At 35.2% G+C, this 21991-nt stretch overlaps 1 protein-coding gene across 4 annotated transcripts in view; it reads left to right on the forward strand.

Moving 5' to 3' along the window:
- Positions 1-21991, forward strand: part of KIF27 (kinesin family member 27) — a 65901-nt gene that overhangs the window by 18118 nt on the left and 25792 nt on the right. For 3 of the 4 annotated variants that reach the window (XM_031447181.2, XM_031447184.2, XM_064490125.1), the window contains 7 exons: positions 952-1095; positions 7480-7686; positions 13509-13678; positions 14143-14249; positions 15536-15691; positions 18467-18672; positions 19835-20032. In XM_031447181.2, coding sequence (XP_031303041.2) covers positions 952-1095; positions 7480-7686; positions 13509-13678; positions 14143-14249; positions 15536-15691; positions 18467-18672; positions 19835-20032 — 1188 coding nt within the window. The remainder of the gene's footprint in view (positions 1-951; positions 1096-7479; positions 7687-13508; positions 13679-14142; positions 14250-15535; positions 15692-18466; positions 18673-19834; positions 20033-21991) is intronic. The other variant, XM_064490124.1, reaches the window with a different exon arrangement.

Here is a 21991-nt window from a genome sequence, read left to right on the forward strand (position 1 = left end):
TCAAGGCTAGCCTCAGCCCACAGGTTCCCACCACCTGGGGAGTCACGTGCATACTTCATTTTTGTGAATTAAATCTTGTTTGTAAAGGAAACACTATTTTGTAAATCAGCTACGTGTTCTTGTCTTTTCCTGTGGCTTAGTGGAAAGAGCACAGGTTTCAGATTCAGACAGACCCTGGAGTTGAATGTCAGAAGTTTGGTTTATCCACTGTGTCATCTTAGGAAGAGGTGTCAACTCATTGAGCTGTAGCTTCTTCATGAGAGAGGAATCGTGTCTATTCAGTGAGATATTTTAAAATATTTTAAAATTACTTTAAAAATCACAACCTAGCATAAAGTAGACCCTTGACCAATGTTAATTTTCTGTTTATTTAGTTGAAAATTTATTGTAAATGTATTTATTTGCATATCCCAAGTTTATTTGGAAACAGGAATAATTCAGTGGAAACTAAGAAAACTATTTGTTTAACTGTATTTTCAGACAGCTTCAAAATATAGCTCTTCATAGTGAAAGTTTACAAAATTAGCAAATACTCTTTATTTAGATATCCAAATGCATTCTTAAACTCTATAGGTCAGTTTGGGAAATTGTGACCTCTTTGATTTTTAAAAACCCACATTAAAATCTTACGGCAATTCTAGCAAACTTGTAAAAATCTTATTGAATGTACTCTACAACCTGAATCACTGGTTTCAGTTTTAAAATGCAGAAAATAAAAATCCGGAAAATCTTCCTATCTTTGTGGTGATTATTACACTATAGCAGTTTTAGGTCCTCTCAGCTGTTTCTGTCTTTCTTATAAAGAAACCAGAAGAAAAGGTGATAATGAACAGAATAAGAAAATTTGAAGAGACATTGCCTAGCTGTCGTTAAACCACAGATTTTGTGGTATTACGTGCGCTTTCTTACTCTCCGTGGTGATTCTCTCGTGCTTTCTCTCCCTCCTCCCAGTGTGCTCTTGCAGCTGATGAAGTAGTATTTAATCAGAAGGACCTGGAGGTGAAGGAACTAAAGAATCAAGTGCAAATGATGGTGCAGGAAAACAAAGGACATGTTGTATCTTTGAAAGAAGCGCAAAAAGTGAACAGGTTGCAGGTAGAGTCTCTTAATGTACCTTGCTCTATATATTTCGTTGCAAGAGTACCTTATTAAATGGAATAGCGTTTTAAATGATAAGTGGGAATGTTTGCAAAAATAAGTTTCATTTGAAGAGTTCTCAACACAAGCACCTAAAAGAGTTATTACAGTTTTCCCCCTGAATTGGTATAAAGGGAAAACATTTTTATTGTTAGTTTGACTTATATTTCAAAAACATAAATCCTAATACCCAGGAACTTAACTTGCAAAACATATTATGGTATCTTTTTTTTTATACTCTTCCCTTCCCTTGTTCGCCAAGGTAATAGATAATGTGATATTGTTAAGTGTTGGAAGGTAAATGCAGAATTTAAACTTTTTAATTTGTTAGATTATCCTTTTATACTCCATCAATAATTTGCTCTTTAACTTTGGCTAAATCTTTCAAATTCTCTACCTTAGCTTTCGTATTATTAACATGGATGTGCCTGCAGTGTAACATGGTATGTCCCTAAATATGATACTCCCTGGTATGAACGCTCCCACCCCCAAAACAGTTAATTTCATTTAAAACCTTTCCTTCCTACCAGGAAGTAACTGTCGCCCTGAGTAATAATCTGACCCAGGATGAGTTAGGCTTTGATTTTGACATTATTTTTCTTTCCCTTTTTAACCCTTGTAATTTTGAATAATTTAAAACCATGAAACAAAATGTATTGTTCATTGATTTATCACAAAGAGAATGGCTGGGTAACCACTGCCAGATCAAGCAATAGCAAACTGCCAGCCCCTCAGATGTCCTTAGTGTCTCCTCCTCAGAGAGAGCTGCTCTCCTTCCTTTCATAGTAATTCATCTCCTTGCCTTGCTGTGTTGTTTTACTGTGTATCCTTGAACACTACAGTTTAGTTTTTGTAATTTTTATAAATTTAATCATTCAGTATATTTTTTTTAGTATCTGGTTGCATTTATTGAACATTTTGTCTATTCTGATTTATCTGTTGTTGTTTGTCACTGCAGCTTGATCAGTTTTATAGCTGTATAGGATTTCACTGTATAAATATGCCACAATTTATTTTTCTGCTCTATTGTTGAGGGACTTTTTGTTTTCCTATGAGTTTTCTTATCCATGTCTCGTGGTGCACATGCACACACATTTCCTTCGGATTTGTGCCTAGGAGTTGAATTGCTAAGTCATAGGGTTGGCTAATCTTCAACTCTTTTTTTTTTTCAGTTTTCAGTTTTATTAGGTAGAATTGTTAGAATTTGACTGCACATCAAATCTTCAACTTTAGTAAATAAAACCAAACTGTTTTCCATTGTATGAGCACTCCTGCTGTTCCACTTGCTTGCCAGCATTTGTTATTGTTAATTTTTAAATCTTAGGCAACCTGTAGGTTTGTAGTGTTATTTTGTTGTGGTTTTAATTTGCATTTCTCCAGTGACTAGTGAAATTGAGCACTTGAATTTCATGTTTTTTGGGCTGTTGGGATACTTTCTTTTGTGAGAAGCTCATTCAAGTCTCTTGCTTGTTTTTCTATTGGACTGAGTCTTTTCAGTTAATTTGCAGAAGCATATTAGATAATCTGGGTATGAGTTCTGTTACATGGTTTCAAATATTTTTTCCCTTTCTGTGACTTGCTTTTACTCTTAATGTTGTCTTTTGATGAAAAGGTGGAATAAAATTCAACAATCTTTTTCTTAATGGTTAATGACGTTGGTGCTCTATTTAACAACTTTCCTTTTCTCAGCCCTTTCCTCTGAGAATACTTTCTATATTACCTTCTAGGAGCTTTGTAGTTTTGCCTTTCACATTTAGCCTTTTTTTTTTTTTTAACCTTTTTTTTTTAATTGAATTATAGTCAGTTTACGATGTTGTGTCAATTTCCAGTATAGAGCACAATTTTTCAGTTATACGGGAACATACATACATACATTGTCGCATTCTTTTTCACTGTGAGCTACCACAAGATCCGTATTTACTTCCCTGTGCTATATAGTATAATCTTGTTTATCCATTCTACGTATGCCCGTCAGTATCTACAAATTTCGTTCACCTGACACATTTAGCTTTATAGTCCTCCTGAAATTGATTTTTGTGTATGGGATATAGGTCAAATTTCAGTTTTTTCCAAGTGGATATCCATTTGTTCTGGCATCATTTACTGAAAAGGTGATCTTTTCACCACTGTTCTGAGTGCTATCTTTGTCATAAGTCAAGGTTCATTCATGCATGTATCGTGTATTTCTGGGTCTTCTGTTGTGTCCCATTGGTTTGTCTATCCTTGGACCAATATCACATTTATTTAATGTAGTTTTCTAATAAGTCTAGATATTCTGTAGAGCAAGGTCTTTGCTCTATTTCCCTTTTTCTCAAGAATGTCTTGGTTGTTCCATATAAATTTTAGAGTCAGTTTGTCAGGGACCATACTCACATACACACACAAACTTGTGATTTTGGTTGAGATTGGGTTAGATCTATAAGATACATTTGGAAAAAATTAACATCTTTTGATTGTGAGTCTTCTAATTAATGCATGAACATGTTACCTCCCTCCATGTTCTTACATTTCCTTTGGTTTTTCTCATAATGATTTGTGTGTGTGTGTGTGTGTGTGTGTGTGTGTGTGTGTGTGTGTGTGTTTGTAGCAGTACTGTACATCTTTTGTTAGATTCATTCCTAGGTACTTGATTTTTTTATGTGACTGTAAATGGTGTCTTTTTAAATTGTTATTTTCTTAACTGTTAGTACGTGTAACTGTACTGATTTGTGTATATTGATAGCTTTTACCCAGCAACACAGTTAAATTTACTTTTTAATTCTGATATTTTATGTAAATTTTTTTGTATTTTTGTTTCTAATTGTATCTTCTGCAAATAATGACGTTTTTATTTCTTCCTTTATAATCCTTATACTTTCTATTTGTTTTTTTTTAACCTTTCTTCATTTACTGCAATATTCTATACAGTGTTGAATATAAGTGGTGATAGCAAGTGTCTTTGTCTTGTTTCCAACCATAGAAGAAAAATTTTCATCATTTCACTATTAAGTATCATGTTTGCTGTAGATATTTTTAAATTTATCCTTCATCAAACCAAGGAAAATCTCTTTGCTGAGAACTTCTATTATGAGTGGATATTAAATTTTATCAAATGATTTTCCTTTATCATGATTTTCCCCTTTTATTCTATTAATGTGAATTCTGTTGATTTTTATAATTTTAAACCAATCTTGTATTCCTAGAATAATCCCTTTTTTTGGTCATGATGTACTGTTGTATTGGGGTTCCCAAGACCACTCTCAGGTTGGATGATGCACTGGGAGGACTCAGCACATAGTTGTGTTCATGGCTAAGATTTACTGCAGTGAAAGAAGAGAAATGAGCAGCAAAGAGAAAACACCCATAGAATGAAGTCTGGAAGAAACCAAGCACAAGCTTCCAGTGGAGTCACCCACGTGTACATAATTTCTCCAGCAAAGACTGTGACAACTCATGTGAATTGTTTTCTATGAGGGAACTCAGTAGAGACTCAGGTTTCATTGAGGCGCGGTAATGAAGGCATTCTCTGCCCAGCATGTACTAAATTTCCAGACTACCAGAAGGAAAGCAGGTGTTCAGCGTAAACTACCTTGTCTTAACAAACAGTTTGAACAAAGTAAGCCATTCTTACCAGTTAGGGTTTTGGGAACAGACACCAGCCGGTGGACAGCCTTGTAAGCAGGTCTTTCAAAGGATAGCAGGCAGGCTTGCTATGTTAATTCTTTTCTACAAATGTTCTTGATTTGGCTTGCAATTATTTTGTTTAGGATTTTAACATCTCTATGCACATGTGCAGTTAGCCTGTATTTTCCTGTCTCAGAATATTCTTGTCAGATATTATAACAACTTAGATTAGCCTTGCGGTATAAGTTAGGTAGCGTTCTTTATTTTTCTAGTGTGTGAAAAATTAGTATTATTTCTTCCTTAAATGTTTGATTGAATTCACCTGTGAAATATTTGAGAGTGTGATGTTTCTTTGTGGGAACGTTTGAGTATGAATTCAATCATATTTCCTTTTTGCCTCCCCTTTGATAAGGTTTATTTTTCTAAGAATCTGACCACTGTATCTAAGTTTTCATATTTATTGGCATAAGTTTATAATAGTCTTATATCTCTTTAGATATGTGATGATAGCCCCTGTTTATTCCTGGTAATTTGTGCCTTCTCTTTTTTTCTGGTCATATTCACTGAGGGTTTACCAGTTTTATTAGTGTCTTCGGAGAGGCAGTTCTTGACTAGGTTAATCTTCTCTAGTGTATGTTTCTTTATTATTTAATTAACTTCTATCCTTATCTTTATTATTTAATTTGTCTGCTTTTTGGGGGGAAACTGTATGCTATCTTTCTAAATTATTTAGATGGATACTTAGTTTATTGATTTTTAGCCTTTCTATTTATTTTTAGCCTTTTTTATAATATATGCATTTAAAGTTAATATGGTGCCTCCTAAGCTTATCTTTACCTGCATTCCACATTTAGCTCAAAGTATTTCCTAATTTTTTTGTGACTTTTTTCTTTGATCTCTGGGTTATATAGTTATTTTATTTCTAACACATGGAGGATTTCTTTTCATTAATTTTTAGCTTAATTGCATTATGGTCCATATGATTTCAGTTCTTTGAATGTGTTGAAACTTGCTGTATGGCTCAGCATAAGGCTAGTTTTTGTAGATATTAGAGATGTGCTTGAAAAGAATGTGTATTCTGCAACCTCTGGGTTCTCTTAATCATGTTAATCACATTATTCAAATCTGTATTTTTACTCACTTTTTTGGTCTTTTTGTTGTATTGGTAATTTAGAGTGACGTTAAAATCCCCCACTGTGACTTTGGATTTGTCCTTCTTCGTGAATACTGACAATTTTGGCATTATATATATTGAATCTGGGTTATCAAGTATGTAGACATGTAAAATTGTTACATCATTCTGGTGAATTTACCTTTTTATCAGTTTTTTGCCTCATTTTATCTCTTCTAATGGTTTTTGCCTTTAAGTCTATTTTATATTAATATAGCTATACCAGCTTTCTTTTGATTAATATTTCCAGAGTCTCTTTTTCCATCTTCTTTTTAATCTTTCTGTGTCAATTTTAACTTTCTTTTAAGCAGCAGACTAGATAATTTTATGATTCATTCTGACAGTCCTTCTCCTTTAATTGGGATTTCTCAGTTCATTTCTGAATTTAACACGATTACTGTTGTATTCTGGTTATAATCCCACCATTGTGATTTTTACTAGTCCTATCTGCTCTATGTTCCTTTTTCTCTCCTCACCTTCTTTTGGATTAATTGTGTATTTTTACTTTTTGTATTTACTTAATTATCTTAGAGGTTGAACTTTCCCCTTTTTTAGTGGTTATCCTAGAGAGTATACCATGCACCCTTGACTTAATACAGTCTAACATTAATTGATATCTTTACCCTTTTCCCAGAGAATGTAAGGACTGTGTTTAATACCTGCCTCAACTTATATGCTATTGGTATTGTATATTTTAATTATCTGAATACATGACTTTTAAATAAAGTTACATTTTATAGTTCAGCATTAACACAGTGAAACTTTAGGGGGGGGGGTTTCCCCCTATTTAAACATTATAGTCCATGGGACGTATTAAGATGAATGACATTTCTTGTTTACATAGTTTTGTGATTATAAAATAAAGATTGATGTTGAGCTTTCTAGGTTGGATAATACTTCAGAATTTTTCTTTAGAGGATGCATAGAAAACTAAACCACATATAATGTGTGTGTCTCTCTCTCTCTATTCCCTCTTCTCTCTCCCTGTCTCCCTGTCTCCCTGTCTCCCTGTCTCCCTGTCTCCCTACTCCCATATACAATGTGTTCAGCCTTTGATTTCCAAGTTCTTCTTTCTCCCACGACTCTCACTTGCCCATCTTCTATCTCTTTGTGGTTCTGGCTTTCTTTTTCACTCTGTACAGGCTTTCACTTCACTGTACCCATTACCACTTTCTTTGCTGTCACCTCAACTATTTGCAATTCTTTCACCACTTGTCAACTTCCTTGTCTCTTGTTACTTCTTGAATTTCACTCAGGAAGTTTATAAAGATCAACTAATCAGAGTGCTTCAGGTTGGCAAGGTAACCAATCACAGGGTATGGGACGTTCGTTATCTTTGAGTATTTAACTCTTTAGGCTGTGTTTGTTGCTGCTTACTGTTCAAAAATTTTTACCACTCGGAACAATCCTAGATTCTTGTGAACACCGGAAGCTAGTCTTTGGATAAATGAAGTTTTACTGTTTTTGTTAAGGTAGTTGTGGTTTTGGTCCATATACAATTTATTTTTAATCATTACACATGTACTGAGGTTGTCTATTTTTAAAATTCTTATCTCTCTTTTACAAAGAATGAAAAAATAATAGAACAACAACTTCTTGTGGATCAACTGAATGAAGAACTAACAAAACTTAACCTGTCAATGACTTCTCCAGCTAAGGAAACTTGTGGAGATGGGCCAGATGCCAGGATCCTTGAAAAGAGACCATATACTGTACCATTTGATACTCATTTGGGGCATTATATTTATATCCCAGCAAGATCAGATTCCAGGAAGGTAAAGTCTAAACATTAATCTCTTTCTTATTTTCAGATTTAAAATATGTTATATGTAATATTGTAGTACAGTGTATTTGTATAGTCTCAGTGGGGTTTTTTTTTCTATTTGGTTTTATAGACTTGTGTACAGTCTTTTAAAAAAACCATGCTTCTTTTTAGTAAAAAAATTAGTAAGTAGGAGAATGTGTAGTTATATTTGGAAGGAATAGTTGAAGATAATGTCTACATTCATTAAGGAGAAAAAAGCTGCCCTTTGCCATCATATTTTTGGACATGACTAAGCCTAATATCTTCATGAATTTTTTTCTTTCTTTAACCGCAGCAAGTTGATAAGGTTGGAGGTATTTATTTTGCCTTTTTTGGTCCGTCTGATTCTTTTCAAAATTTCGTTTATGTATTATTCAGTCTTGCCAGGCTGACATAATCAAGACTATAAAAATCAGGAAGTTTCAGTTTAATTTTTGTTTATAAAACTAAGCGTGTGGGTTGTCAATATGTGCACACACAGATTTCTCTGGAAAAAAATCAAGGAATCTCCACCATGGAAAAGACTAGCAGACTCATGAATTTTGGTTTCTGTTTATTAATTTTATGAAGGCAAGTGATTTGTTCGAGATCTGTGTGTTGGTTACATAGTAAAGGGATAAGAAATATGAGACGGGTTATAGACTTGGCAGTCATGCAGGCTTGGGTGTGAACACCAGCTCTATTGTATAGGCCCGGACATGGAACTAAACCTGTGTGAACCTCAGGTTCCTTATCTGTCAGAATTGGGGGTGGGCGGGGTGTATGGAGGTTTTACATGAGATGGTGACTCCGGAAGTGCCTGGCACACCGCATCCTCAACACGTGTTCACGGGGTGCCTCTGCTGCATCCCAGACTCAGTGCCTTGGAGCGAGTAAGAGAGATGCTATTGTTACCTATGCAGTTTGCAATTTTAAGTGGTTAGATTTTAAAATTCAAACCATTATTATTAATTTCAGGTAAAGTTTCTAGAATTATTGACATTTTCTTTATGGCTGAATACATGGTAAATTTTTATAGAACATTTGAGAAGAAATATAAGTCCTTTGTAGGATTCAAATCAGGTATCTATTAGTTCAACTTAATAGTTATATATCAAAACTTCTAACTAAATTTTTTTTTTTACTACTGCCTAGTAATGTGAAAGAATTTCCCATTTCTGTCCATTCTTTTATTTTTTTAGAATAACATTTTTTTCTGATTATAAAAGTTACACAGATTTATTCTCTCTTTCAGTGACTGTTTCTTTTTCACTGGATGTTCACACACACACACACACACACACACACACACACACACACACATTTATTCTATGAGGAGACAGAGCCACTGGCCCTTGAAAAGGGGCTAGGCCCCTCTGTTCTTATGTCTAGATGTTTGATTAAACCTGAAACAGGCATGACTGGAATAAAGACTTCCACAGTTATTATTTCAAATTAGCAAATTCTCAGTTTTGTTTTTAAAATTTTCCTTCTACCCTCAAAAGAACCCTTTTAGCTACTAAAATATGGGGGAAAGATCATATGATCAGTTTTGAGAGTTCTTTTGCTCCTACTGTGTGTCCAGGAACGCAGGCCACACCTCCTGCTTGGGCTAGTTACTGCTGCAGACATGAAAAGGCAGGCTTGCATGGGGAGACACAAAGCATGCCAAGCCTTGTTCAAGTCCTGTTTCCTGTCCCATTGTTCTAAGAGAGAGGGGAAGGTTTCATATTAAATACTTAAACTAGCTAAATTAAGCCAGAGACATCTGAAACACCAGTTCTTTTTTTCCTGGATTTCTGTCTCCCTGGCAGAAGTCAAGCAAATATTTCCCAGCTCTAATATTTTCTTTTAGAGTTTAGCTCTAATGTTTCATGTTTTCAGTCTGACAAGGGAAATATTTTCTCAACTTAAAATACTTTCAAAGGAAGGGGGGGTGGCTTAATCAGATTTTTTTTTTAATTTTTAAAAATTTTATTTGTTTATTTTTAAAAATTTTTGTGTGGGAAGTAATTAGGTTTATCTATTTATTTATGACTTTTGGTGGAAGTACCAGGGATAGAACCTGGGACCTCATGCGTGTTACGCTTGTACTCTACCACTGAGCTATGTACCCTCCCTCCTTAATCAGTTTTTAAATTGATTACAGAAAGAGTTTGATTTTATTTTTTATATGCTTGTTTACACATATTGGAGAGAAAAGGTGAAAAGATCTTATTTTAAAGGTGTATTGTTTATGTTATATTTGTAGATCTACTTTTGTAGCTAGCTTTTCTCACTTAATATATCACAAACACTTGACAACAATCATTAAATATTCATAGTATATCATGATCTTGATGGCTGAATAATATTTTATCCTAAGGGCATACCGTTTCCTATTGTTTCACATTTGTTTTCAACTATCTCTTGCTCTAAAAAGCTTAACACCGAAATGTAACTTTAGGATTTGTCTGCTTTTGCAAAAACCCTAATGAAATGGCCCCTCACAACTAAAATGGTGTAATTTATCAAATTAATTGGAAAAAAGAGAAGGAAACTTACTTGTCTCAATAGATAGCAGGAACTCATCTAATGAAATATAAAAATCAAATCTAGATTTAAACTTAAAGAAAAAATACAACAGGTTTCTATTTTCTTAACATGGTAAGTATGATATAATTAAAACTAAGAGCCAGTGTTATACATACAAAAGGGCACTTTGGAAAGAAAAAATTACAAAGGTGGCCCCAGTCATTACTTAGGTTTAAAATAATACCACAAATGCTGATGAAAATCTACCATTTTTCATTGATTGTAAGATTCACATTTTTTTTCACATTTTATCATCTTTGAAGGCAGGATATGCTTTACAGTTGATGGTATGTCATAGTTGGCAGCGTTTTTTCTTTCTTGATGGTATAAAAATAAGGGTTTGTCTTGCAGTTAATGGCATTTTAGATTTGATGAAATACCGTATTATGAAAAGGAAATAAAAGCAATAGGGAAAGAATATCACTTTCAGTGCTTGACACAATTGTATACAAAGACAACCAACCAAAATGTTCTTACAGGATATATTTTAAAAACCTTTCGGAATCTCCAAATTCACAGAAGTGAATGTTTGTAAAATCTTTTCTCTTTTTCCTGAGTGAATTACATTTCATCCACAAAATTCTTAGGCATTATCTCCATGTACTATAAGTTAACATCCTTTTCAGTTTGCACTAAAATTTTTTCTCTCACGCAGAAGCCATTTTTTTCTCACAAAATAAGTAATTTGTTTTGGTTTTTAATCGCTTCTTTGCATACATGATTGCTCATGGTGAAGTAGAGCTGTATGAGATGTGTCTGCTGAGATTGGACCAGGTTCCCTTGCTAGCCAAGCCCTCATTCCAGCAAAACACACCAACTTTACAGTAGCAAAATCACAGTTTACATCTCATGAACCTTTGTGATGCTCTCAAATTAAACTACAAAGCTAAATATGTGAAAGCTAGAAACTGTGGCAAATGAGTTGTAGCACATCTGATGAAACAAAGTCAAATGCATCATTAGTGAGAGGAAATTATCTTATTGTATGCTGATTGAGAATATTACACTCAGGTCTGGATATAGCACCTTAAGTCAAATTAGATTATTTTCAGATAACAAGCAAGCTCCTGAAGGACCTTGGGGAAAATCTGAAGATTTAGTCTGATTCAGAGGAGACGTGATGACTGGTTTCAGATATCTGAAGGTGGATCATTATTGTTAGGCTTTATCTCTAGGACTAGGTAGGACCAAGGAGAAGAAGTGCTAAGGGAGTATAAAGAGGGACTTGCTAGTGAGAACTGGCCAAGGTCCCAGGGCTTGTGAGGGCCCCCACAGTGTGATTATTTAAGCAGAAGTTAAATGGTAAATTGCAGTATTAGAAAGGAGAGTCAAACATGGGATGAGTTGAACTCAGTAAGCTTTAAAGTTCTGTCCAGTCCTGCTGCTGTGCAATTCTAGGAGAAGTTTAGAGAGAAAAACTTACCTTTTTTTTATTTTAAAGTACAGTCAATTACAATGTGTCAGTCTCTGGTGTACAGCACAATGTCCCAGTCTTGGATATGTATACATATATTCATTTTCATATTTTTTTCCATTAAAGGTTATTACAGGATACTGAACGTAGTTTCCTGTGCTATACAAAAGAAACTTTTTTAACTTACCTTCCAGTTGGATACACTTCAGCTATCTAAATTACTAATCAGCTTATTTAGTACTTACATTGTGATCAGTACTGTTTGGGGTGTGGTTGAAAATGCAGAAATATCATTTGTGGGCAGCAGGGAGTGCAGAAGCAACTACAGGAAGCAGGACCTAACCCTTAGCTAGGAAGGAGATTATAGATGGCTTTGTGAGCCTAGAAGGGGCAAAGCACCTTCTGTTGGAAAGACTGTTAATGAATTAGTTTACTGAATGTTACTCATTTGACAGAACTTATTTGGTGTTCCTTATTAAGTTGGGTCATTTGGTTTTCTTTGTAAAAAGAAAATTTTAAAGCAAATTACAATCCCAGAGAACAAAGTTATTCTGAACAGTAAGTTTTATTTGCTTCCAAAATAATCCCCCTCCCATGACAAAGAGAAAGCTTGATTCCTGTCAATTATGATGCAGAATGGCCACGCTAGGTACGTTGGGCTTGTTGGATAAATAGTTCTTGAGTTGGTTCTTCTGTAAATAAACCCTCCCCCTGTACCCGAGAGATGGGAGACCACCTAGAAAACTTTACCCTTTACCCATCGTGGTCCTGATATGACAACTGGTCTTATTAGGTGACCAACAGTGGAGGCACAAAAATCAGGTATCAAGGAATATTCAGTACCAGGTCGGCTTTTCTGGGAGGGGTTGTGTGAGGGACCTGTGTCAGTTGAATCTGGAGCACCATGTGATATACACATTCTGCTATATGTTATAATTTGAATAGCTTATAATAATTTAAACTAATACATTGAGTATCTCCCCTAAGATCTTATTATCCTTTTTTGAGAAATTACGCCGTTTGGTTACAGAGAAGTGGTGAAAAAGGAAATATTTGGTAACAGAAACTAGAATAAAGGTATAAAGGCAATTTCTAATTCATTGTTGTTTTCCAAGGTCAGTTTTTGGGAACTTACGGTGTATTGCCAATAGAAGCATGTTACAATACAGAAAGCTCCCCGGCTAGTCCATGAAAATCTCTTCATCCTGTGATACATATTAAGTATGTCTCTTAGGTCATTATTCAGTTCCCCCTGACTACCACATAGGAAGTGTGAGTAAATACATCAGGCTTACAAATCAGGAATATTTTACCCTGGCAGAGGGAGTGGCAGTGGCTCTGGATTTCTTCACGTGGTGGGATTTGGATTGGAGGGGAATCGCAGACCCTTAGCAGTTCTCCCAGTGTTCTGAGCTGGGAAGACTAGCGGGTGGGGTGAGGAACAGTTGTCTCCTATTACACTATGTACAGACTCCACATTTGTCGGGGAGTACCTGTGCTGTGTTTAAGAACTGTGATGCTTTCACTCATGCCCCTTTCTGGTTTCATTTTTGAATACTATTTTCCACGAAGCTATCATTGAAACTAGATGATCTTTCTAGAAGAGGAAGAGCTATGTAGATTCTGAAAAAAGTATGTGTCCATGAGATACAATAGTAATGTGAAATGAATTTTGACTTTTTTGGGGGGGGGAATGTATTTTCAGTGATTGGCTGTTTGAAGAATACCTATGTAATAACCTCTTAAAAATATTTTGGGCAATAAGATAAAAATAGACACTTTAAAAATCACTTTCTCTGTTGTTGGGTGGGGGCATCACTTGTAAGGTCCACACAAGTCCTTCTGTATACTCTCTGGATCGACTAGTTGCCGGATTTCGAACACGAAGTCAGATGCTGCTGGGTCACATAGAAGAACAAGATGAAGTCCTCCACTGCCAGTTTTCTGATAACAGTGATGATGAAGAATCAGAAAGCCAAGAGAAATCTGAAATTAGGTATGTTCACATAGGCTGATTTAATAGACAGAATTACATGATACAATAAATATATGCAGATGTGGGTTTTTTCATTAAAGTGTATCTCTTCTGTTTGATGTAAGAGTAGGTCGTTTTGCTACATGAACTTTGAACTAATATGTTATGAAACTAGTATTTGAATACAAGTCATGTAGTTTAACAATTGTAAGATAATTTTATGGTGGTTGGATTTTAATTTTCAGAGGGAATGCTTTTAGATTTCCTCATTCTGCTGCCACAGTGGCAAGAAACATGATGAATTTTCCACTGGGCCCATCATGGTGGGGGGGCATCTTTTTATTTTGTGGAATATTAGTAAATTCTGTTTATTTTTTGTAATTCATAATTTAAAAAATAATTTGGGAGGAAACTAATTTGAGGGCAGGTTAGAAACCATTAACATACAAGTTACCTTTGATCCTGATTTTTTTTTTTTTTTTAAGACATGGAAGTTACTCCCATTGGATTCAAAAGCCAGGCTCTGTTTGTTCTCTTGTTGAATTGAATGATATGCAGGATCAAACACAAAAGTCAAGATTGGAGAATGAAGGTACACAGACTTTCTCAATTAATTTAGATATAATGTTTATAAGACACTTCTCTTTTCCTTCAGGCAATAATTGAAGAAGCATCCAGGAATTCATAAATGTGGGAACTTAGTTAGGAGTATTTCCTGCCTTTTCCTTTATAGTCCCTGCTCTACCTCTGATTTTTTTGTCCTTTTTTACTCCTTAATAAAGTTTTTCCACCAGTCAGTTCTGGCTAGAGATATAGGCTAAATCTCTCAGAATGGGGATTTTATATTCAGACCTCAGTTGATATGCATTGTACTCTTGACTACTTTAAAATACATGTTCAGTAATTTACTAGGTGTTACTGCCTCACTGGCACACGTGCCTACCGTTAGTGATGTATCTGGCATTAGAGCCAACTTAGTCTACTCAGAGCTCATAGTGTTCACAACAGATGAGAATTTTTATGCATCAAAAACAGCATTAAAAATATTTGTTGCAGAAATTATAGTATGACATTTTAGCTCATTCTCTTGGATATGAGTGGTCAAAACACAAAGAGTAAGAGTACAGAGAGTATAACTGACATGATAAATCAATTGTACACTGTGAAAATAGCATCTTTCCTAGAGCTTATGCATGTACTATTAACAAAAAATTGACTCTATGTCACAAATGAAACTGAAATAAAATTTAAAAATATATAAATAGTGTAGATAAACACTACCCAAATAGCCATCCTCCAACTGTTTGTCACTGGGCTACAGCCAGTTAAGAAACTTATGTCAGAATGTAAATCAGTGCACCAGCCCCCTCACTGAGGAAGTCTTGCTACAAAAAACGTCAGCTGAACTAAAACAGTGACATAGTTGATTTATGTTCTGGTGCAAGACAGTAATAGTGTGAGACCACACTGAGTAGCCTGGCGTAGACTACCTTCTCTGATTGCAGTAAAACCACAAGTTAACAGGAAAAAAAATTCAAATTTCTACCCATCTGAAAATCTTACACCTTTCTTAAATAACTCAGGGTAAGGAAATGTCAAATTGCAGAATATCTAAGAGCCATGAAAAACTGTGTATCAGAATCTACAGGTTATGACTAGAGCACGCATATATTTTAAGGAAAGGAAAACTCACTGTAAGCTGGAAAACTAAAATCCCAAGTGCCATGTATTTTTTCTTTTCTTTTTCTGTTTGTCCCTTCCTCTGTTACCACTAGGATGCTTCTGTGTCTCCTTTTCTTTTTTAACTCTAAATCTGTTGAATATTTATGAGCAGGTAGTTTTATTGCTCAGTTTCTTTTTTTTTTTTTAATTTTAAAGATTTAAAAATTGAATGTCTCCAGGAGAGTCAAGAGTTGAATTTGCAAAAATTAAAGAATTCAGAACTCATACTTACTGAAGCTAAACAAAAAATGAGAGAACTTACAATTAACATCAAGATGAAGGAAGATCTGATTAAAGAATTAATTAAAACAGGTAATAGTATCCTGTGAACCAGCTTATATGAGAAAGAAAAGCTTCTAAATTTGCTTCTGATGTTGTAACATTTACTCAAGTTTTTCACACTCAGTACTATCCACTGTAGCTTGGAATTTGGTATAACAAAGGATACTCTAGAGCCAATGTGTGGAAGTTAGTCATCAAAATAACTTTGTTATATTTGATTTTACCTGTGAATTGTTGTAACCAGTGTGAACTCTGTGTTGCCCTGGAACTCTGTGGCACTTAATGTTTTTTGCCACTTTTATAAGAACCATTATACTAGGCATCTGGGAATAAGTTGGAGAGTTTTTCTAACTCATTTTAGTAAATACTTGTTTTAAATTATTTGTCTTTATTTTCTTGGATAGCTTATTTTTAACATGAATGATAAACTTGGTATTTTAAATGTATAATACACTTAAAATAATTTTTATTTCTCTAATGTTTTAAGGATTGGTCCTTGAGAGCTGTTCTCTTGAGTGAGCCAAACTTTCAGTTCATTCCCTTAGTTTCAAATTCTGCCAGGCTGGGCATATGTACGCAACCCTCAACTACGTTAGGTTTGCCCTAAAAATGCACACCTCAAGCTTTTGGGGTTTCTCTCCACTACTATACTTCAAGTGTGAGCCTTGACTACTTTGAAATTCACTAAAAAATTGAAGGAATAAGACACACTAGCATTTCTTTCCCCCAGTTCCAATGAAAAACAACTCCATGGTCACATCTGGGGGAACTGAAGGCAATACTGTTTTCCTCTTCTTCAAGCCCAAAGCTATAATCACACTCAAACCTCCCAAATTGTGGGTCCCAAATCCTCTGCCAGCAAAGAGAAACCTGCCTCCCCACCCCCTCCTCTTTCCTGCAAGCTTGCTTTCTGGCCGTGGCTCCTCCTTTCTCAGTCTCCTCACCCCAGCTGCTGTCCAAAGCATCTTCCCTCCTTGTTCCGGTGATGGATGCACTGTGCATCATCGCAGTTCCAGTTATCCCAGTTGTTTGGTTTTGAGCATGCTCCTTCCTCGTAGGCAGGATCATGCCAGTAAACCTCTGTAGGGGTATTCAGGGGTTTATATATCCTCTCCATCCCCGTGATTCCAGAGGACTGCCCGTGGAAGTTGAGGATGTTTACCCCCCTAGAATAAATGATTTTCTTTCAGATAGATTATCCTACCGTGGGCTGTCTTACTAAACAAGCACATTTTTGTAGCCACCCATCCTGGTTGCTTTAAAATAGAGGATACCTGAACTTCCATAGAGAATGTCTTTCTTGCTCATTAGAACCAAGGGAAGTTTGGAACTTTCCTAAAGACCCTTAGAGGTGGTGGTTAGCTAAAGGGCCAATATATGCTTATTTTTCAATGCCTTCTCAGTGAAGACTTCCCCGAACAGCAGCTACTTCAGCCAACGTTAAAGTGACAAGTGTACTGTTTCCTCTGTTTTAATACGTATTTTTCACACTTCAATATCTGAAATCAGGATGCATCTTACTACAGTCAGTGGCATTTTAGCATTTTATCACGGTGTAATTGGCACTGTATTTTTTTTTCTTACTGGTTCATAAAATACATGATACTGATGTGTTAATCAATTTATGGGGTCTTAGATTCATTAAAATACAGTAGTCATACGTATTTTAAAGTTAGTCATAGAATTGTAGAGTGAGAAGACAACTTATGGTGCATTTAGTTTAATAATTCCTTTTATTAGAAAATTAAGAGATTTTCAGTACAGCAGTATAACAACCAGTCCCTGGTGGTTATTCATCCCATGGGCTCTAAACTCTTACTTCCCAATGCTGTGAGTTTGCTGGTCTAGTTGACTATTCAGAACAAATCAAAACGAAGTTTTTAAGGTCAGTAGCTGGGCTTAGAATGAAGACATACAGAAACATCTATATTCCATTTTTCTCTATGTTCTAAATATTCATAAGAAAAGCATTTAAAAAGAATTCATCTTTAACAAGTTCAAGTGAAATGAAAAAGGAGAGGGGCTGGGTATTGATTAAAGGATTCTTTGAGACACACAACGATCAGATGTATTGTGGCTCTTGTTTGGATCGTGATTAAAATAGACTAGTTGTAAAAGACATTTTGAGACAAGGGGAAGTCTGAATAGGGACTGGTGAGTATTAACACTGTTAGGTGTGATAATGACTTTTTGGTTATTTCCATATTCTTTGTAGATACTTATTGAAGTATATATAAGTGATGATATGACATCTGGGATTGCTTTACAGTTTTTAAGCAAGTTAAAACAAAAGATAAAAGGCATAGATAATGCAGCTGTGGCAAAATCTTGATAACTCTCGAATCTGAGTGATGGCGGTTCATTATGTTGCTTTCTAACTTTTGATATGTTGAAAATTTTTTGGTAACAGTTAAAAAAAAAAGAATTCAGAGACAGATTATGGGTGGGACACCAAAGTGTAGTAAGCAGAGGCCAGTAACCCCAAATATCCTTTTTAACTAGAATTTGATGCTAGCAAAGCTAAATTGCAAACTCAGAAGATCAAATGCTGCAGAACACGAAAGATGAACCAGGGAGAAGACTGAATGGCTCCAAATGGGGCAATCATTAAGGAATTATTATTAAGAGGCCAGGTGGCAAGTTGTGTTTGATGGGGATGGGAGAGGACAGCTGGGTTTCTAATGCTATGCCTTATGTAGTTCCCCTTCCCAGCTTTTTAAGAGTAGGACAATTTTATGTTTTCAATGTTTTGCTTAGTTTTTTTAAACATAATTTATAATTATTGTTACTGTAATTATTATGAAGGTAATGATGCCAAGTCTGTAAGCAAACAGTATTCTCTGAAAGTAACAAAACTTGAGCAGGAAGCAGAACAAGCAAAAGTGGAATTAACTGAAACAGAAAAGCAGCTACAGGAACTGGAAAACAGAGATCTTTCTGATATTGCTTTGAAGGTAAAATTACAGAAGGAGTTTCGTAAAAAGATGGATGCCGCAAAGCTAAGAGTCCAGGTAATTTAAAAAATGTAGTTGAGAAAACTTATTTAAGGCTTCCTGCTTTTGAGGATTCTTGTACCTAGTTAGGAAAGAAGTAGGATTCAGTTCTTACTAGCAAGAGGAACTGGATGGCAGGTTTTCTTTTCCAGTGTGCTTTTATATGATTGGATTTATATAATTTCAGCCTGGGCAGTATATTTCTTCATCCAAGAAATATACTAATCTTTTTATCAAAAATTACGTGGTGAGAAATAAAGATAACCACAGAAATAGTGTCCTTTTCTGAAGGATGAAAGATGAATGATTAAATAATACACATAAAATACCTGGCACGTGTATAGCACTTGGTTGACATTCAGCAAATGATGACTATTTCGGATGGTTTTCTGAAATCATAACTGCTCAATTTAAGAAAGGTCAATAACTTTGAGTACTACAGCTTATTCTTAATTCTTAAATGCTGGACTTTGCTATAATCTCAGAAATACAATGAATTTGCTACAATGCCTTTTCCATTTCTTTTGATTCGTAATCTTTTTCTTTCATGTTTCCACTGTAGGTAGAAGGAATGGTAGTTAACCCATTCAGAGCATTGGTTGTATTTTTGAAACTGTGCCACAGTTGTTTTCTTTCAACAAGATAAGTGTTCGCTGCACACCTCCTGTGTGCCAGGTCCTATACTAGGTAGAGATGCAGAAGTGAACACACTCAAAAAGCTCCTCCTTCTAGGGTTTTTAATGCCATCTCAAACATCTGGACATCTCTATTAAATTTTTTTTACCTAAGTAGCCTCTCAAGTCAACACCAAGTTAAAATAACTTGACAGCCCTTTCCACTTTCCTTCAGGATACGTATTTTCACTTAGCAATTCACCTCAGAGAGTCTTAGGATCAGTTCTTTTTCACTTCTTGACCCTTTAAATTCAGGCTGGGTTGTCGAACAAAATACTCATTTTAACAAAAACATTAGTAAAACAAAACAATTAAGACTTTTTCCTTTGTGTTTATTATGAAATTTTATTTAGAATTTCATGGGTTTATATCCTAGCTTCAGTTCTATCAAGAATAAATTAAAATCTAGGCAAAATGCCTCCCTGTGCCATTGAATGAGAAGTTTGTTTACTTGATGGATATGAGAGATGCAGTTTTTCATTTTGAAATATTCCATATGATCCCAGGTCCTACAGAAGAAGCAACAAAATAGTAAGAAATTGGCATCGCTTTCGATCCAAAATGAGAAACGTGCTAATGAACTAGAGCAGAATGTAGATCACATGAAATATCAAAAGGTACAGCTGCAAAAAAGACTTCGAGAAGAAAACGAAACAAGGAAACAACTGGATGCAGAAATTAAGCGGGATCAACAAAAAATCAAAGTAATATTGTCATACTTTCCTGCTAAGCATAATATGAAATGTTCAACGGCTCAGAGGTAACGAAGCCAAGGTTTTGATTCAGTTGGCTTGCGAGGTGTCTTACCTTGGCCTGTCCTTGGCTGCTGTCCTCATTCACTGTAAAGCTTTGCTGATCTACGTAGTAAAAACTATTTATTGAATTCTGAGTACTGTCTTGAAGGCTGTGACTGCACAAAAGAAAGTACAGTGATAATTTCTCTTACAAGGACCTTAACTTTAGTTGAGGCTATCGAAAACATAAATATATAAAGCTGGCTTTCTAAAAAGTCGTGAACATTTGAATAGGATTTCCCACAGTCAAAGTGCTTTGACATGCACTGTCCCTGTGGCGGCATCAGAAAAAGTACAAGGTAAAATGGTATCCATTTCTTCTGTGGTGAGCACAAGAGTGGTCAGACCGGCACACCCAGCAGTTGTGTAGAATGAATTGGGCTGGAGAGGAACTAGTGGTGTCAGCCCGAGCTCTGGAGCCAAGCTAGCGTGTATTCAAACCCCAGCTCTGTCAGTTCCTGGCTAGATCATTTATTGAGAAAATCACTTACCCTCTCTGCATCTGTCTGTTTATTCTTATCTAAAATGGTCTTAATCATACTTGCCTCACCAGGGCTCTTTTGAAGAAGAGGATCATCATGATTATAACAACAATAACAAACACTTAACTAGCACTGTGGACCAGACTCTGTTTTATTGAAATGTTAAGCCCAACCCAAGGCATGGAACATAACTGAAGATTTCCTAGATTTTTAACTTTGGAATATAATATATTCTCAGACCTTAAAAAAATGACAGAATTTAGCGATGGAAGGAAGCTTAAAGAGAAATTAAGCCAAGTTACTGATTCTTTTTTTTTAATAGTTTTATTGAGATATACTTCACATACCATACAATTCTCCCATGTAAAGTGAACAATTTAATGGGTTTGGGTTTATAACATTATTAATTTTTGTAAATTATGTAAAATATATATGACATGAAATTTACCACTTTGACCATGTTGAAGTGTACAGTTCAGTGTCGTTCATTACATTCACAATGTTGTGCAACCATCACCACTATCTATTTTGAAAACTTTTTTGTTACTCTTCACAGACACTCTATAACCATTAAGCAATAACTCCCTTTCCCCTTTGCCCCCCAGCCCCTGGTAACCTCTAATCTACTTCTATCTTTATGAATTTGCACATTCTAGATACTTCACAAAAGTGGAATCATGCAATATTTGTCCCGTCTGGGTTATTTCATTTAGCATGTTTTCAAGGTTCAGCCGTGTTGTAGTGTGTATCAGAACTTCATTTGTTTTTATAGCTGAGTAATACTCCATTGCATGTTTATGCCACATTTTGTTTATCCATTTTATATGTTGATAGACCCTTGGATTGTTTCCACCTTTTGGCTATTGTGAATAATGCTGTGGCAACTATTGGCATATGAGTAACTGATCAAGTCCCTGCTTTCAATTCCAAAGGAATTGAAATACCTAAGAGTGGGATTCTTGGGTCCTATGGTAATTCTATATTTAGCTTTTTGAGACACCACCAACTGTTTTCAATAGTGGCAGCACCATTTTACATTCCTATCAGTGATGTCGTAGGGTTCTGATTTCTCCACATCTTCACCAACACTTTTTTTTTTTTATAGTCATCCAAATATATGTGAAGTGGAATCTCATTCTGGTTTCAATTTGCTTTTTTCTGAAGACTAAGGATGTTGAGCATCTTTTCATGTGCTTATTGGCCATTTGTATATCTTCTTTGGCGGAATATCTATTCATTGTTTACTTTTTAATTGGATTGTCTTTTCACTGTTGAGTTGTAGGAGTTTGTCATATATTCTGGACATTAAACTTTTATCAGATATGTGACTTAGAAAAAAGTTTTTTCCCATTCTGTGGGTTATCTTTAAATTTTCTTAAATATTATT

The sequence above is a fragment of the Camelus dromedarius genome, chromosome 10 (genome assembly GCF_036321535.1).
Source record: "Camelus dromedarius isolate mCamDro1 chromosome 10, mCamDro1.pat, whole genome shotgun sequence".
In the NCBI taxonomy this organism is placed as follows: Eukaryota; Metazoa; Chordata; class Mammalia; order Artiodactyla; family Camelidae; genus Camelus; species Camelus dromedarius.